The sequence below is a fragment of the Stegostoma tigrinum genome, chromosome 7, assembly GCF_030684315.1.
Source record: "Stegostoma tigrinum isolate sSteTig4 chromosome 7, sSteTig4.hap1, whole genome shotgun sequence".
In the NCBI taxonomy this organism is placed as follows: Eukaryota; Metazoa; Chordata; class Chondrichthyes; order Orectolobiformes; family Stegostomatidae; genus Stegostoma; species Stegostoma tigrinum.
Window position 1 is genome coordinate 5,061,171 of NC_081360.1, and position 15,882 is coordinate 5,077,052.

At 45.7% G+C, this 15,882-nt stretch overlaps 1 protein-coding gene across 4 annotated transcripts in view; it reads left to right on the plus strand.

The window, feature by feature from the left end:
- lss (lanosterol synthase (2,3-oxidosqualene-lanosterol cyclase)) overlaps positions 1–15,882 on the plus strand; it is a 116,945-nt gene that overhangs the window by 58,884 nt on the left and 42,179 nt on the right. For all 4 annotated transcript variants that reach the window (XM_048534489.2, XM_048534487.2, XM_048534488.2 and 1 more), the window contains exon 13: positions 1,118–1,189. In XM_048534489.2, the coding sequence (XP_048390446.1) occupies positions 1,118–1,189 (72 nt within the window). The remainder of the gene's footprint in view (positions 1–1,117; positions 1,190–15,882) is intronic.

Below are 15,882 nucleotides of genomic sequence, written 5' to 3' on the forward strand. Positions count from 1 at the left end.
TACTGTCCTTACATTGTCTGCCCTACATGTGACTCCAGACCCACAGCAATGTGGTTGACTATTAACTGCCTTCTAACATAGCTCAGCAAGCCACTCAGGGTAATTGGGCTAGGCAGGAAATGCTACCTTTACTCCATCTGATGTGATAATCAAAAGTGGTGCAAGGTAAATGGCTTCTCTAAGTTCACATGCAGACAGGACAGACCAAGTAGCCTCCTCCTGTGCTGTGACCATTCTGTGATTTTCAGGGGACCCTGTTAGCATATGAATTCCATCCTTAAATCTTCAATATTTAAATTCAGTGTGAAAGAACATGAAGTGACTCGAACTCCCCTTGAGCAGAGATCAGGACATCAGGCCCAATGAGGCAAAGTGAAAAGTAGTCCTGATCTCAGATACCCACATTTTGTTTGCTTAACTCCTCACCTGCCCAAAGAGCGCAATTGCTACATCCACAAAGTTAGCACAACGCTTATACTCTTTATAATTTCAAAATATCCCATGACAAAGTGAAAAGAATAATAACTTTTCAAAATGCATTGTGATCTTAGCTGTAACCTGAGTTTAGCTGAGATCTTGTGATCTCAGATTGTAATATGAAACAGTCTGATCCCAGGCTGAAATCTGTTTTTAATAGATCATATTTTGATTTTTTTTAATGGGAGTGATCCTCACTGATTTAATAAAAAGGAGATGAAGAAAAATAAAAATTATCTCAGGGTTGTGAGTATTTAGAACCCACTTTCTCAAAAGTTAATGGAAACAAAGTCTTTGAATATTCTTCGGGCAGGGATGGAATGAAATTTGATGAGCAAAGGGGTGAAAGGTTATGGGATAGGTGAGAATGTGAAGTAATGAGATCAGCCAAGATCTTACTGAATGGCATAGCAGGCATGAGACCAAATGACCTACTTCTGCCTCCTGTTCATATGAATGTATATAATTTCTACATCGCAGCTATTCTACAAAGAAAAATTGAGAGACATTTTTAGTCTGGGTTACTCATCCTGTTCCCCGGGGCAGGGCATTGATGATAAAGTCTGTTGATACTAGGCATTTGAATTTTCCTTTATTCTTTAGGTGGTCTGCTAACTTGTGATATTTTCCATTGATACAGGCAGGGGCTCAGGATATTCCGGAATTCACAGCCTGTCTCCAACGTGCCCACGAGTATTTCCGAATTTCTCAGGTAATGTCAGATAACACTGGACAAAGTGATACAGCCACCGCCAAACTTGTGAAAGTTAGGGTAGCATTTGATTAGAGGAGCAGCTTATGTTATTGCCAAAAGGAGCAGCTCTAAGGATTGAGAGGAATTTTAACATTATCTAAAGGTGACCAAGAAAATGATAATGTAGGAGAAAATTGATGGAGAGTCAAGTAGTAGGAAGTATCAAAAATACATTTTGAGAACATTTTAAGCTTTGTATAAAGGAAGAGAGCAGTGATTGTTATTGTGGGTCCTTTACACCCAAGGCAGAAGGAATTATAACAGAGAATCTGGAAATGGCAGGAAATCTGTTGTCAAAGTAGATAAAACAACAAATATACCAAATAATTGCGGGAAGTTGAGGGTCCAATAAAAGGCTAATTCACCTGATACTGGTATTGGGGATGGTGACAAATTACTTGGCAAATCACAATACGATGAGAATGATAAGTCATGGTGTTTGAAAATGAAGGTGAAAATGGAGAACCACTGGATGTATTGTATTGGGATTTTCAGAAGATAAATAGTTTAGCATTCGTGCTCATGGGATTGAGGCATATATGAGCATTGAATGAGGGTTGCCTAACAGACAGGACAAGCTAGTCATTTTGGGTTGGCAGATGGTAACCAATCAAGGCTATAAGACTGTGCTTGTACCTCAACCTATGTCAGTGACATTGAGGAGCCTTTGAAAGAAAGAAACCTATGAGCGGGTGGGGCAAGCAGGTGTCGAATGGTGTATAATGTGTGGGTATGTGGATCTGTCCCCTTTACATGAAAAATGAATAGACAGAGCATTGTTTAGAATGTGAGACACAAGTGAATGACGGTATTCAGAAGTATGTGGGGATCCTATTACAAAAATTTATTGCCTGGGTACAACAAGAAGTTTGGAGAGCAAACTGCATGTTACTTTAATCAGAAGAATGTTATGCTCTAACAACATTTTCAAGAAGGAGGGAGCTATAACTCTTGTAGCTAAAGGAATCAAGGGACGGTGGGGAGGGCAGAATTGGGGTATTGAGCTCGATGATCAGCCATGATCCTAATGAATGGCAGGGCAGGCTCAAGGGTTGAATGGCCTACATCAGCTCTTGACTCTGTGTTTCTACATGGGAGTCTTGCTGTAATGGTATCATGCTTGATTCCATGCCCAGAGTAGGTATCCACACAGCCTTTTTGCTCATGATCATGCTGCTGCTAATGGAAGATTGCTGTGTGCAAACTAGTTGCTGTGTTTTCTATATTACAACTGAAAGACATTTGGGACACCTGGTGGTTGCAAACTGTGCTGTATAATTCCAAGTTTTTCTTTGTTGAAGTTATTTAAACACACTGTGATACTCTGTCTTTGGAAGGTTAAAGGTAAGGTGGCCAGTCTCAGAATAAGGGTTTGCCTATTTGTGACTCAGATAAGGAGAAACTGTCTTCATTTAGAAAATCATGTTGATCTGTGAAATCCTCCATGCAAGAGGAGTCTGTATGTTCAGTCATTTAGACTGTTCAAAGCTGAGGTTCTTAGATGTCCGGGCACAAGTGAAATCTCAGGATATGTTGTGACTGGTGTTTTTTATATGTTTGTTTCAAATATAGCTGAGTGAAATTCAGATATTGTTCTCAAACAATACTCAATGCAAGAGTCAAACTAGAAACAAACTGCCAAACAGCCCCTATCTCAATATAAAGAGATTCACGGATTCATACAGTGTGGAAAAGGCCCTTTGGCCCCTTGAGATGCACCAACATGACTACAACTGAAAGAGTCCTAATCCCATTTTCCTGCAGTTCTCCCATATCCTTGAATGTAATGATATTTGAAGTGCTCATTGAAATATTTTTTTAAAGATTGTAAGGTTTTCTATGTCCACCACTTTCCCAGGCAATGTGTTCCAGATTCTTACCACCTGCTGAGGGAAAATTTTTCCCGAATCTCCTACCCCTTACCCTAATATTGTGCTGTCTTGTGATTGGCCCCTCGGCCATGGGGAGCAGCTGCTTTCTATTCATCCTGTCCTTGCCCTCATAATCTTATACACCTGAATCATGCTCCCCCTCAGTCTGCTTTGCTGTACAGAAAACAATCCAAGCCTATCTAATCTCTCCTTATAACACAGTTTCTCCACCACAGGCAACATTCTGGTGAACCTCCTCTGTCCTGCGTCCAGTGCTATCATTGTGCTATTCCTGTAAAGAGACTACCAGAATGGCACAGATACATAATCATTTTTCACAATAATTGTGTAGGTAAATGGTTCTGCAGTTGGAGCATACAACCCACTCTTCCCAGGAAAATATTTCAGCCCATTTTTGCACGATTGAGGTGGGGAGTGTGGGGCCCTGAGGCGACAGAATACTCCAACACTGAATGTGGGTGGACCCACATGGTGTTTGATGACACAGGTGAGTATGATGCTTCAGTTTCCAGACTCTTTGCTGTTTATGTTGGTCCTCCACCCGGACCTGATGGAGATGTTCAAAGCAGTCGCAACCTTTGTGGATGCATCTTCACCAGTTTGGTGGCATTGTTGGCAAACCTATAAGTGGAGTTAGGCATGATTTTGTCACACAGTTATGGGTGCATCAGGAGTACAGTAGCGTGCTGAGTACACAGCCTTGCAGGGCACCAGTGTTGAGAATTATTGTGGAGGAGGTGAGCGTGTGTCCATGCGGTTAGTCCAGGTGTCAGGCTTAGTTTGATATTGCCTTTTAGAATCTCTGGCCGTGCAAAGGTCATATCTGGATTTCCTGCATTGGTCATCGGTCATGGTCACCTGACTTGCACGCCTCTGACCTGGGCTTCAGTAGGGAGCGGATCTCCCGATGCATCCATGGTTTCTAGATAGGGAGCATTCGGATTAATTTCTTCAGCATACAGTCTTCTACACACTTCATTAATGAAGTCTGTAACGATAGTGGCATATTTGTTTAGGTTGAATGCTAACTTCTTGAATATGGACCAACCCACTGACTCTGAGCAGTTCCGTCGAAGATCTTCTGTTGCCTCAGACCAGCACTGCATTGCTTTCTATACTGAGTTGTCTTGCTTCAATTTCTGCTCGTAAACTGGGTGGACAAGCACGGGGCTATGATCTGATTTTTCCAAAATGCGGATTGTGTATGGAATGGTAGGCATCTTTGTTTATTAATGGTCAAGAACGTTTAGATCTCTGATGGGACAGGAGACATGTCGATGGTATTTTGGTAGCGCATTCTTGACGTTGACCTGGTTGAAGTCACTGGCTACGATAAACAATGACGCAGGGTATTCCATCTCAAGATTGTTTTAAGCATTGTACAGTTCATCAATGCACTTGTCAGTTCCATATGGTTTGGGATGTAGACCGCTGTCAGGATAGCAGGTTGTGTGGCAGGTCGTAGGGACGGGACTTTACTGTAAAATATTTTGGACCCAGGGAATAGTAACTCGCCAGGGTTGCCACAACTGAGCAACAGGAAGTGTTGATCAGGAAGTGGACCCCATCACCCCTTGCTTTGCCAGAGAATACCAAGTCCTTTCAGTGAACTGAGAAACCCTCAGCTTGTAAGGCAGAGTCAGGTGTACCAGAAATGAGCCGTATCTCTGAGTAAGCTAGAGTTCCTCATCAGTGCCGTTAATGATGGATGTAGGGGTAAACCAGGTGCTGTGGACATTGTGTGGTTCCTGATTATGGAGAGTTGCCAGGTTGGCTGAGAGGCACTGATCGATTAGTTTTCTTTCTCTTCAGAGCTCTTGAATCCATTAAAATTTAGTTTTGAGATTCTGCTGTCTTGGGGTAAAGCTGATGGACAAAGCAGACCAGATATAGGCAATGGTCTATCCAGCAGTCATCCACTCCTGTGTGATTGATGTGAACTTCCTTGTGGTCCCCTGCTCAGCCAATGACGTGGTCAAGCTATCAGTAACTACAAGGGTTGCCATGAGGTCTTGGATCTCTAATGAAATGGGATGTTAATCATGACTAGACCATGGTCCAGACATTTTATCAGTACCACGACCTTTGGTTTCACCTTTCCCATGCTTTTCTGACCAATCACACTTGTCTGGCACTGAAATCACCAAGGAAGAATTACCCTTTCTCCATAGAACATAGAACACAGAACAATACAGCGCAGAATGGGCCCTTCGGCCCTCGATGTTGCGCTGACCTGTGAACTAATCTAAGCCCCTCCCCCTACACTATCCCATCATTATCTATATGCTTATCCAAGGATAGTTTAAATGCCCCTAATGTGGCTGAGTTAACTACATTGGCAGGCAGGGCGTTCCACGCCCTTACCACTCTCTGAGTAAAGAACCTGCCTCTGACATCTATCTCAAATCTATCACCCCTCAATTTGTAGCTATGCCCCCTTGTACAAGCTGAAGTCATCATCCTCGGAAAAAGACTCTCACTGTCCACCCTGTCTAATCCTCTGATCATCTTGTATGTCTCTATTAAATCCCCTCTTAGTCACCTTCTCTCCAATGAGAACAGACCCAAGTCCCTCAGCCATAAGACCATAAGACATAGGAGTGGAAGTAAGGCCATTCGGCCCATCAAGTCCACTCCGCCATTTAAATCATGGCTGATGGGCATTTCAACACCACGTCCCTGCACTCTCCCCATAGCCCTTGATTCCTTTTGAGATCAAGAATTTGTCGATCTCTGCCTTGAAGGCATCCAACGTCCCGGCCTCCACTGCACTCTGCGGCAATGTATTCCACAAGCCCACCACTCTCTGGCTGAAGAAATGTCGTCTGATTTCAGTTTTAAATTTATCCCCTCTAATTTTAAGTCTGTGCCCACGGGTCCTAGTCTCCCCGCCTAACGGAAACAACTTCCTAGCGTCCTTTCTTCAAACAGCCTGCACTCCAGACCAGGCAACATCCTGGTAAATCTCCTCTGCACCTTTTCCAATGCTTCTACATCCTTCCTGTAATGGGCGACCAGAACTGCACGCAGTATTCCAAATGAGGCTGCACTAGCGTTTTGTACAGTTGCAGCATGACATCACGGCTCCGGAACTCAATCCCTCTACCAATAAAACCTAACACATGTAAGCCTTCTTAACAGCACTATCAACCTGGGTGGCAACTTTAAGGGATCTTTGTACATGGACACCAAGATCCCTCTGCACATCCAGACTACCAAGAATCTTTCAATTGACCCGGTATTCTGCCTTCCTATTATTCCTCCCAAAGTGAATCACATCACATTTATCCATATTAAACTCCATTTGCCACCTTTCAGCCCAATTCTGCAGTTTATTCAAGTCTCCCTGCAACCTGCAACATTCTTCCACACTGTCCACCGCTCCACCGACTTTAGTGTCATAGAACATTGAACATTACAGCACAGCACAGGCCCTTCGGCCCTCCATGTTGTGCCGACCTGTCATACCAACCTCAAGCCCATCTAACCTACACTATTCCATGTACGTCCATATGCTTATCCAATGACGACTTAAATGTACCTAAAGTTGGCAAATCTACTACCGTTGCAGGCAAAGCGTTCCATTCCCTTACTACTCTCTGAGTAAAGAAACTACCTCTGACATCTGTCCTACATCTTTCACCCCTCAATTTAAAGCTCTGCCCCCTCACGCTCGCCGTCACCATCCTAGGAAAAAGGCTTTCCCTATCCACCCTATCTAACCCTCTGATTATTTTATATGTTTCAATTAAGTCACCTCTCAACCACCTTCTCTCTAATGAAAACAGCCTCAAGTCCCTCAGCCTTTGCTCATAAGACCTTCCCTCCATACCAGGCAACATCCTAGTAAATCTCCTCTGCACCCTTTACAAAGCTTCCACATCCTCCTTATAATGCGGTGACCAGTACTGTACACAATTCTCCAAGTGCGGCCCCACCAGAGTTTTGTACAGCTTCACCATAACCTCTTGGTTCCGGAACTCGATCCCTCTATTAATAAAAGCTAAAACGCTGTATGCCTTCTTAACAGCCCTGTCAACCTGGGTGGCAACTTTCAAGGTTCTGTGTACATGGACACTGAGATCTCTCTGCTCATCTACACTACTAAGAATCTTACCATTAGCCCTGTACATTGCCTTCTGGTTACTCCTACCAAAGTGCATCACCTCACACTTGTCTGCATTAAACTCCATTTGCCACCTCTCAGCCCAGCTCTGCAGCTTATCTATGTCTCTCTGCAACCTATAGCATCCTTCGTCACTATCCACAACTCCTCCGACCTTAGTGTCGTCTGCAAATTTACGAACCCATCCTTGTACGCCCTCATCCAGGTCATTTATAAAAATGACAAACAGCAGTGGACTCAACACCGACCCTTGCAGTACACCACTAGTAACTGGTCTCCAGAATGAACATTTCCCATCAACTACCACCCTCTGTCTTCTTTCAGCAAGCCAATTTCTGATCCAAACTGCTATATCTCCCACAATTCCATTCCTCCACATTTTGTACAATAGCCTATTGTGGGGAACCTTATTGAACGCCTTGCTGAAATCCATATACACCACATCAACTGGTTTACTCTCATCTACCTGTTTGGTCACCTTCTCAAAGAACTCAATAAGGTTTGTGAGGCACGACCTTCCCTTCACAAAACCGTGCTGACTATCCCTAATCAATTTATTCTTTTCGAGATGATTATAAACCCTATCCCTTATAACCTTTTCCAACACTTCACCAACAACTGAGGTAAGGCTCACTGGTCTATTTTAGAACACTCCGGGAAGTGCCTTTTCCGAGTCTTTACATCGCTCGTCAATGTTTGTCTACTCCCTAGTACCACAGGCCAGGTGATACTGGTGTTATATGAGGCTTGTTGTTGGCGTCATTATCAGCGGGGCCCTACTGATGTTACTGGCAAATTTGTAAGGATTATGTCTCGGTGGAGGACCTCATCTCACCGTTTGCGGTTTTTGCTCACTTGTCACTGGAGAGCTGTCAAGTATCAGTGACAGAGTGAGTCTTAATGTCGTATACTGGCTCGATAACAACTTCTTCCATGAAGGCAGTTCCATCAGCTGTTTCCTCGCCAGTCTCAGTTATTGTTTTTGTCTCTGCCCAGGTTTATGTCTCTAACTTTTGTTGTAGAAGGTTTGGGTGGTAATGCTTATCTCACCCGCAGGGTGGGCTGCCCTTACGGTGCTTTCTGCAACGTTATCTATGTCAGCCAATACAGGGTGAGCCGGCTCCTGTCAGACCGATCTCAGCTCCATGTATGGTAGGAGGTAATGTCTCAATGTCGCTGTCTCGATCTGGACCGAGATGGACCTTGTTGCGGATGTTACACATGTACAACCGAATGATTTATCGCAGCTCGCGGTTGTGGACGATGCTGCGGGGAGGTTGTTTATCCGGGACGCTTCCCAACCGGACTGCTCCAGTGGAACTGGAGACTCATACTGGTTTTTTGAGTGTTGGTCTGTATCGACCATGGCCGTCTCGTACTTTCTCTGGTCGTTTGGTCACCCAGCAGCCAGGACTGTTGGGCTTACCGGTGGGGCCAACGAGGAGGCACGACACGCACTATGCGCCAAAAATACGTCAAATCGTCATAGTGGGCAACTAAGACAGCTTAAGACCTACTAAGAATGCTTAGCCTTAAGAGAGTCATAGCTACTCCCCTTCTTGAACAGGGGAACCACATTTGCTATCCTCCAGTCATCTGGCACTATTCCTGTAGACAATGACAAGTTAAAGATCAATGCCAAAGGCTCGGCAATCTCCTCCCTGGCTTCCCAGAGGACCCGAGGATAAATCCCATCCGGCCCAGGGGACTTATCTATCTTCACCCTCTGAAGGATTTCTAATACCTCTTCCTTGTGAACCTCAATCCCACCTAGTCTAGTAGCCTGTATCTCAGTATTCTCCTCGACAACATTGTCATTTTCTAGAGTGAATACTGTTGAAAAATATTCATTTAGCGCATCCCCTATCTCATCTGACTCCACACACAACTTACCAATACTATCCTTGATTGGGCCTAATCTTACTTTCGTCATTCTTTTATTCCTTAAATACCTATAGAAAGCCTTTAGGGTTTACCCTGATCCTATCCACGAACAACTTCTCATGTCTCCTCCTGGCTCTTCTGAGCTCTCTCTTTAGGTCTTTCCTGGCTACCTCATAGCCCTCAAGTGCCCTAACTGAGCCTTCACTTCTCATCCTAACATAAGCCTTCTTCTTCCTCTTGACCAGAGATTCCACCTCCTTCGTAAACCACGGCTCCCGCCCTCTGCAGCTTCTTCCCTGCCTGACAGGTACATACTTATCTAGGACACACAGGAGCTGTTCCTTGAATAAGCTCCACATTTCTAATGTGCCCATCCCCTGCAGTTTCCTTCCCCATCCTATGCTCCCTAAATCTTGCCTAATCTCATCGTAATTGCCTTTTCCCCAGCTATAACTCTTGCTCAGTGGTATACAACTATCCCTTTCCATCACTAAAGTAAACAAAACAGAATTGCGATCGCTATCACCAAAGTGCTCACCTACTTCCAAATCTAACACCTGGCCAGGCTCATTACCCAGTACCAAATCTAATGTGGCTTCGCCCCTTATTGGCCTATCTACATTCTGTGTCAGGAAGCCCTCCTGCACACACTGTACAAAAACTGACCCATCTATCGTACTCGAACTATGGTGTTCCCAGTCCATATTTGGAAAGTTGAAGTCCCCCATGACAACTACCCTGACTGTCTCACTCCTATCGAGAATCATCTTTGCTATCCTTTCCTCTACATCTCTGGAACTATTCGGAGGCCTATAGAAAACTCCCAACAGGGTGACCTCTCCTTTCCTGTTTCTAACCTCAGCCCATACTACCTCAGTTGACGAGTCCCCAAACATCCTTTCTGCAACTGTAGTACTGTCCTTGACCAACAATGCCACACCTCCGCCCCTTTTAACTTCTTCTCTGTTAACATAGAACATAGAACAGTACAGCACAGGCCCTTCAGCCCACGATGTTGTGCCGACCATTGATCCTCATGTATGCACCCTCAAATTTCTGTGACCATATGCATGTCCAGCAGCCTCTTAAATGTCCCCAATGACCTTGCTTCACAACTGCTGCTGGCAACGCATTCCATGCCCTCACAACTCTCTGTGTAAAGAACCCGCCTCTGACATCCCCTCTATACTTTCCTCTAACCTGCTTAAAACTATGACCCCTCGTGTTAGCCATTTCTGCCCTGGGAAATAGTCTCTGGCTCTCAACTCTATCTATGCCTCTCATTATCTTGTATACCTCAATTAGGTCCCCTCTCCTCCTCCTTTTCTCCAATGAAAAAAAGCCCGAGCTCAGTCAACCTCTCTTCATAAGATAAGCCCTCCAGTCCAGGCAGCATCCTGGTAAACCTCCTCTGAACATTCTTCAAAGCATCTACATCTTTCCTATAATAGGGCGGCCAGAACTGGACGCAGTATTCCAAGTGCGGTCTAACCAAAGTTTTATAGAGCTGCAACAAGATCTCACAACTCTTAAACTCAATCCCCCTGTTAATGAAAGCCAAAACACCATATGCTTTCTTAACAACCCTGTCCACTTGGGTGGCCATTTTTTGGGATCTATGTATCTGCACACCAAGATCCCACTGTTCCTCCACACTGCCAAGAATCCTATCCTTAATCCTGTACTCGGCTTTCAAATTTGACCTTCCAAAATGCATCACCTCGCATTTATCCAGGTTGAACTCCATCTGCCACCTCTCAGCCCATCTCTGCATCCTGTCAATGTCCCGCTGCAGCCTACAACAGCCCTCTGTACTGTCAACGACACCTCCAACCTTCGTGTTGTCTGCAAACTTGCTGACCCATCCTTCAATCCCCTCATCCAAGTCATTAATAAAAATTACAAACAGTAGAGGCCCAAGGACAGAGCCCTGTGGAACCCCACTCACCACTGACTTCCAGGCAGAATATTTTCCTTCTACTACCACTCGCTGTCTTCTGTTGGCCAGCCAATTCTGTATCCAGACAGCTAAGTTCCCCTGTATCCCATTCCTCCTGACCTTCTGAATGAGCCTACCATGGGGAACCTTATCACATGCCTTACTGAAGTCCATATACACCACATCCACAGCTCGACCCTCATCAACTTTTCTAGTCACATCCTCAAAGAACTCGATAAGGTTTGTGAGGCATTACCTGCCCCTCACAAAGCCGTGTTGACTGCATTTAATCAAGTCCTGCTCTTCCAGATGGTCATAAATCCTATCCCTCAGAATCCTTTCTAACACCTTGCAGACGACAGACGTGAGACTTACTGGTCTGTAATTGCCGGGGATTTCCCTATTTCCTTTCTTGAAGAGAGGAATTACATTTGCCTCTCTCCAGTCCTCAGGTACGACTCCAGTGGAGAGCGAGGATGCAAAGATCATCGCAAGTGGCGAAGCAATTGCACTTCTCGTTTCCCCAAGCAGCTGAGGACAAATCTGGTCCAGGCCTGGCGACTTGTCAATCTTAATGTTTGACAAAATTTTCAGCACATAGCTTTCTCTATCTCTATCCATTCCAGCATGCACACCTGCTCTTCAATGGTTTCATTCACTACAAAGTTCATTTCTTTCGTAAAGACAGAAGCAAAAAACTCATTTAGGGCTTCCCCTACCTCCTCAGACTCCACACACCAGTTCCCTATGCTATTCCTGATCAGCCCTACTCTTCCTCACATAAGTGTAAAATGCCTTTGTGTTCTCCCTAATCCGTTCTGCCAAGCCTTTCTCGTGCCCCCTCCTGGCTCTCCTCAGACCATTTTTGAGCTCCTTCCTCGCCTGCCTGTAATCCTCTCGAGCTGAGCTTGACCCTAGCTTCCTCCACCTTATGTAAGCTACCTTCTTCCTTTTGATGAGAAGCTCCACCGCTCTCGTCATCCAAGGTTCCTTTATCTTGCCCCTTCTTGCCTGTCTCAGAGGGACATATTTCTTACTGAAACATCTAAATCCCAGAACCTACAACAACCATTCCTGTCCCTGCTCTATCCATGTCTCCGAAATGGCCACAACATTCAACTCCCAGGTACTGACCCATGCTGCAAGTTCACCCACCTTATTTCGGACACTCCTGGCATTGAAGTAGACACACTTCAAACCAACTTCTTGCTTGCCGGTGCCATCTTGCTTCCCTGAAACTCTCTTTCGGACGACCCTACTCTCGACCTTTCCATAGTTGAACCACAATTTTAGTGCCCATCCCCCTGCTGAATTAGTTTAAACCCACCCGAATAGCCTTAGCAAATTTCCCCCCCAGGATATCGGTACCCTTCTGGTTCAGGTGAAGACCATCTTGCTTGTAGAGGTCCCACCTACCTCAGAAAGAGCCCCAATTATCCAAGAATCCAAAACCCCCCCTCCTGCACCATCCCTGTAGCCACGTGTTCAACTCCTCTTTCTCCCTATTCCTCGCCTCACTAGCACGTGGCACGGGCAACAAACCAGAGACAACAACTCTGTTCGTCCTAGCTCTCAGCTTCCATCCTAGCTCCCTGAATTTCTGCCTTAAATCCCCATCTCTCTTCCTACCTATGTTGGTGCCAATGTGGAGCATGACTTGGGGCTGCTCCCCGTCCCCCTTAAGGATCCCAAAAACACGATCAGAGACATCACGCACCCTGGCACCTGGGAGGCAACACACCAACCGTGAGTCTCTCTCGTCCCCACAGAACCTCCTATCTGTCCCCCTAACTATGGAGTCCCCAATGACTAATGCTCTGTTCCTCTTCCCCCTTCCCTTCTGAGCAGCAGGGACAGACTCTGTGCCACAGACCTGTGCCCGACTGCTTTCCCCTGGTAAGTTACCCCCCCCCCCCACCAACCGTCTCCAAAACGGTATACTTATTGTTGAGGGGAATGGCCACAGGGGATCCCTGCACTGCCTGCCGGTTCCCTTTCCGTCCCCTGACCGTAACCCATCTGCCTTTTTCCTGTACTTGAGGAGTGACTACCTCCCTGTAACTCTTCTCAATAACCCCCTCTGCCTTCTGAATGATCCGAAGTTCATCCAGCTCCAGCTCCAGTTCCCTAACGCGGTTTTCAAGGAGCTGGAGTTGGGTGCACTTCCCGCAGATGTAGTCAGCAGGGACACTAGTCATCTGCAAACTTACTAACCCATCCACCTGTGCCTGCGTCCAAGCCATTTATAAAAATGACAAACAGAAACAGCAGTGGCCCCAGAACAAAACCTTGAGGCGCACCACTAGTGACCTGACTCCAGGCTGAATATTTTCCCTCAACCACCACTCATTGTCTTCTTACAGAAAGCCAGTTTCTAATCCAAACTGCTAAGTCTTCCTCAATCCTGTGCCTCTGTTTTTTCTCCAATAGCCTACCATGTGGAACCTTATCAAAGGCTTTACCGAAGTCCACGTACACCACGTCAACTGCCCTACCCTCATCCACATGCTTGGTCACCTTCTCAAAAAACTGAGGTTTGTGAGACATGACCTGCCCTTGACGAATCCATACTGACTATCTCCAATCAAATTGTTGCTTGCTAGATGATTATAAATCCTATCTCTTATAATCCTTTCCAAAATTTTTCCTACAACAGACATAAGGCTCACAGGCCTATAATTATCTGGGTCATCCCTATTGCCCTTCTTGAATAAGGGCACAACATTTGCAATCCTCCAGTCCTCTGGTACTAAACCTGTAGACATTTTGGACTGAAAGATCAAGGCCAAAGGCTGTGCCACCACCTCCCTAGCTTCCCAGAGAATCCTCAGAAAAACCCCATCCAGGCCAGGGGATTTATCTACCTTCACATCTTCTACAATTGATAACACCTCCTCCTTACTATCCTTAATCCTTTCAATTCTAGTAGCCCGTGATTCAGTCATCTTATCTACAATATTCTCCTGTTCTTCGGTGAAAACAGATGAGAAATAATCATTTAGCACCTCTCCGATCTACACAGGGTCCACACACAACTTCCCACTTCTCTCTTTGACTGGCCCTATTCCTACCCTAGTCATCCTCTTACTCCTCACATATCGGTGGCACGGTGGCTCAGTGGTTAGCACTGCAGCCTCACAGCACCAGGGACCCGGGTTCGATTCCCAGCTCGGGGGACTGTCCGTGTGGAGTTTGCACATTCTCCCCGTGTCTGTGTGGGTTTCCTCCGGGTGCTCCGGTTTCCTCCCACAGTCCAAAGATGTGCAGGTTAGGTGCATTGGCCGTGCTAAATTGCCCGTAGAGTTCAGGGTGTGTGCGTTATAGGGAGATGGGTCTGGGTGGGATGCTTCAAGGGGCGGTGTGGACTGGTTGGGCCAAAGGGCCTGTTTCCACACTGTAGGGAATCTAATCTAATCTATAGAAAGCTTTAGGGTTCTCCTTTATTCTACCTGCTAATGTCTGCTCATGTCCCCTCCTTGCTCTTCTTAACTCTCTCTTTAAATCCTTCCTAACTAATCTGTGACTCTCCATCACCTCATCTGAACCATCTCGTCTCATTATCACATAAGCCTCCCCCTTCCGCTGAACAAAAGATACAATTTCTTTAGTAAACCACGGTTCCCTTATCGCTTCCTCCCTGCCTGACAGGGACATACCCATCAAGGACATGCGATATTTGTTCGTTAAATCAGCTTCACATTTTGATCATCCCCATCCCCTGCATTTTGCTGACCCATTCTATGCCTCCTAAGTCTTGCCTAATTGCATTATAATTGCCCTTCCCCCACCGATAACTTTTGCCCTGTGGCATGTTCCTATCCCTTTCCATCGCTAAAGTAAACATAACCGAATTATGGTCACTCTCTCAAGTGCTCACCTGCCACTAAGTCAAACACCTGGCCGGTTCATTGCCAAGTACTAGATCCAGTGTGGCCTCCTCTCTTGTCAGCCCTTCAACATACTGCGTCAGGAAACCCTCCTGCACACATTGGACAAAAACTGATCCATCCAATGTACTAGAGTTATAGCATTTCCAGTCAATGTTAGGGAAGTTAAAGTTGCCCATAATGACCACCCTGTTCCTTTCACTCCTGCCCAGAATAGTTTTGCCAATCCTCTCTTCTACATCCCTGGAACTTTGCAGAGGCCTATAAAAAAAAAAACTCCCAGCAGTGTTACCTCTCCTATCCTGTTTCTGACCTCAGCCCATAACACCTCAGTAGACGAGTCCTTGTCAAAAGTTCTTTCAGCCACTGTTATACTATCCTTGAATAACAAAGCCACACCTCCTCCTCTTTTCCCACCTTCCCTGATCTTCATGAAAGATCTAAACCCTGGAACCTGCAACATCCGTTCCTGACCCTGCTCCATCCATGTCTCCGAAATGGCCACAACATCGAAGTCCCAGGTAACTATCCATGCTGCAAGTTCACCTCCCTTATTCTAGATACTCCTAGCGTTGAAGTAGACATGCTTCAATCCAGCTTGCTGTCTGCCAGCACACTCCTGTGACAGTGAGATCCTGTCCATGTCCTCTCTACTCTCATCCTCCTCTGTACTAGCACTACACCTCAGTTTCCCATCCTCCTTCTGAGCTAGTTTAAATCCATCCGAATAGCGCTAGCAAATTCCCCACCCAGGATATTAGTGCCCCTCTGGTTCAAGTGGAGACCATCCTGCTTGTAGAGGTCCCCCCCTTCCCTAGAATGAGCCCCAATTGTCCATGTACCTGAAGCCCTCCCTTCTGCACCATCTCTGCAGCCACATGTTCAGCTGAAATCTCTCCCTGTTCTTTGCTTCACCATCATGT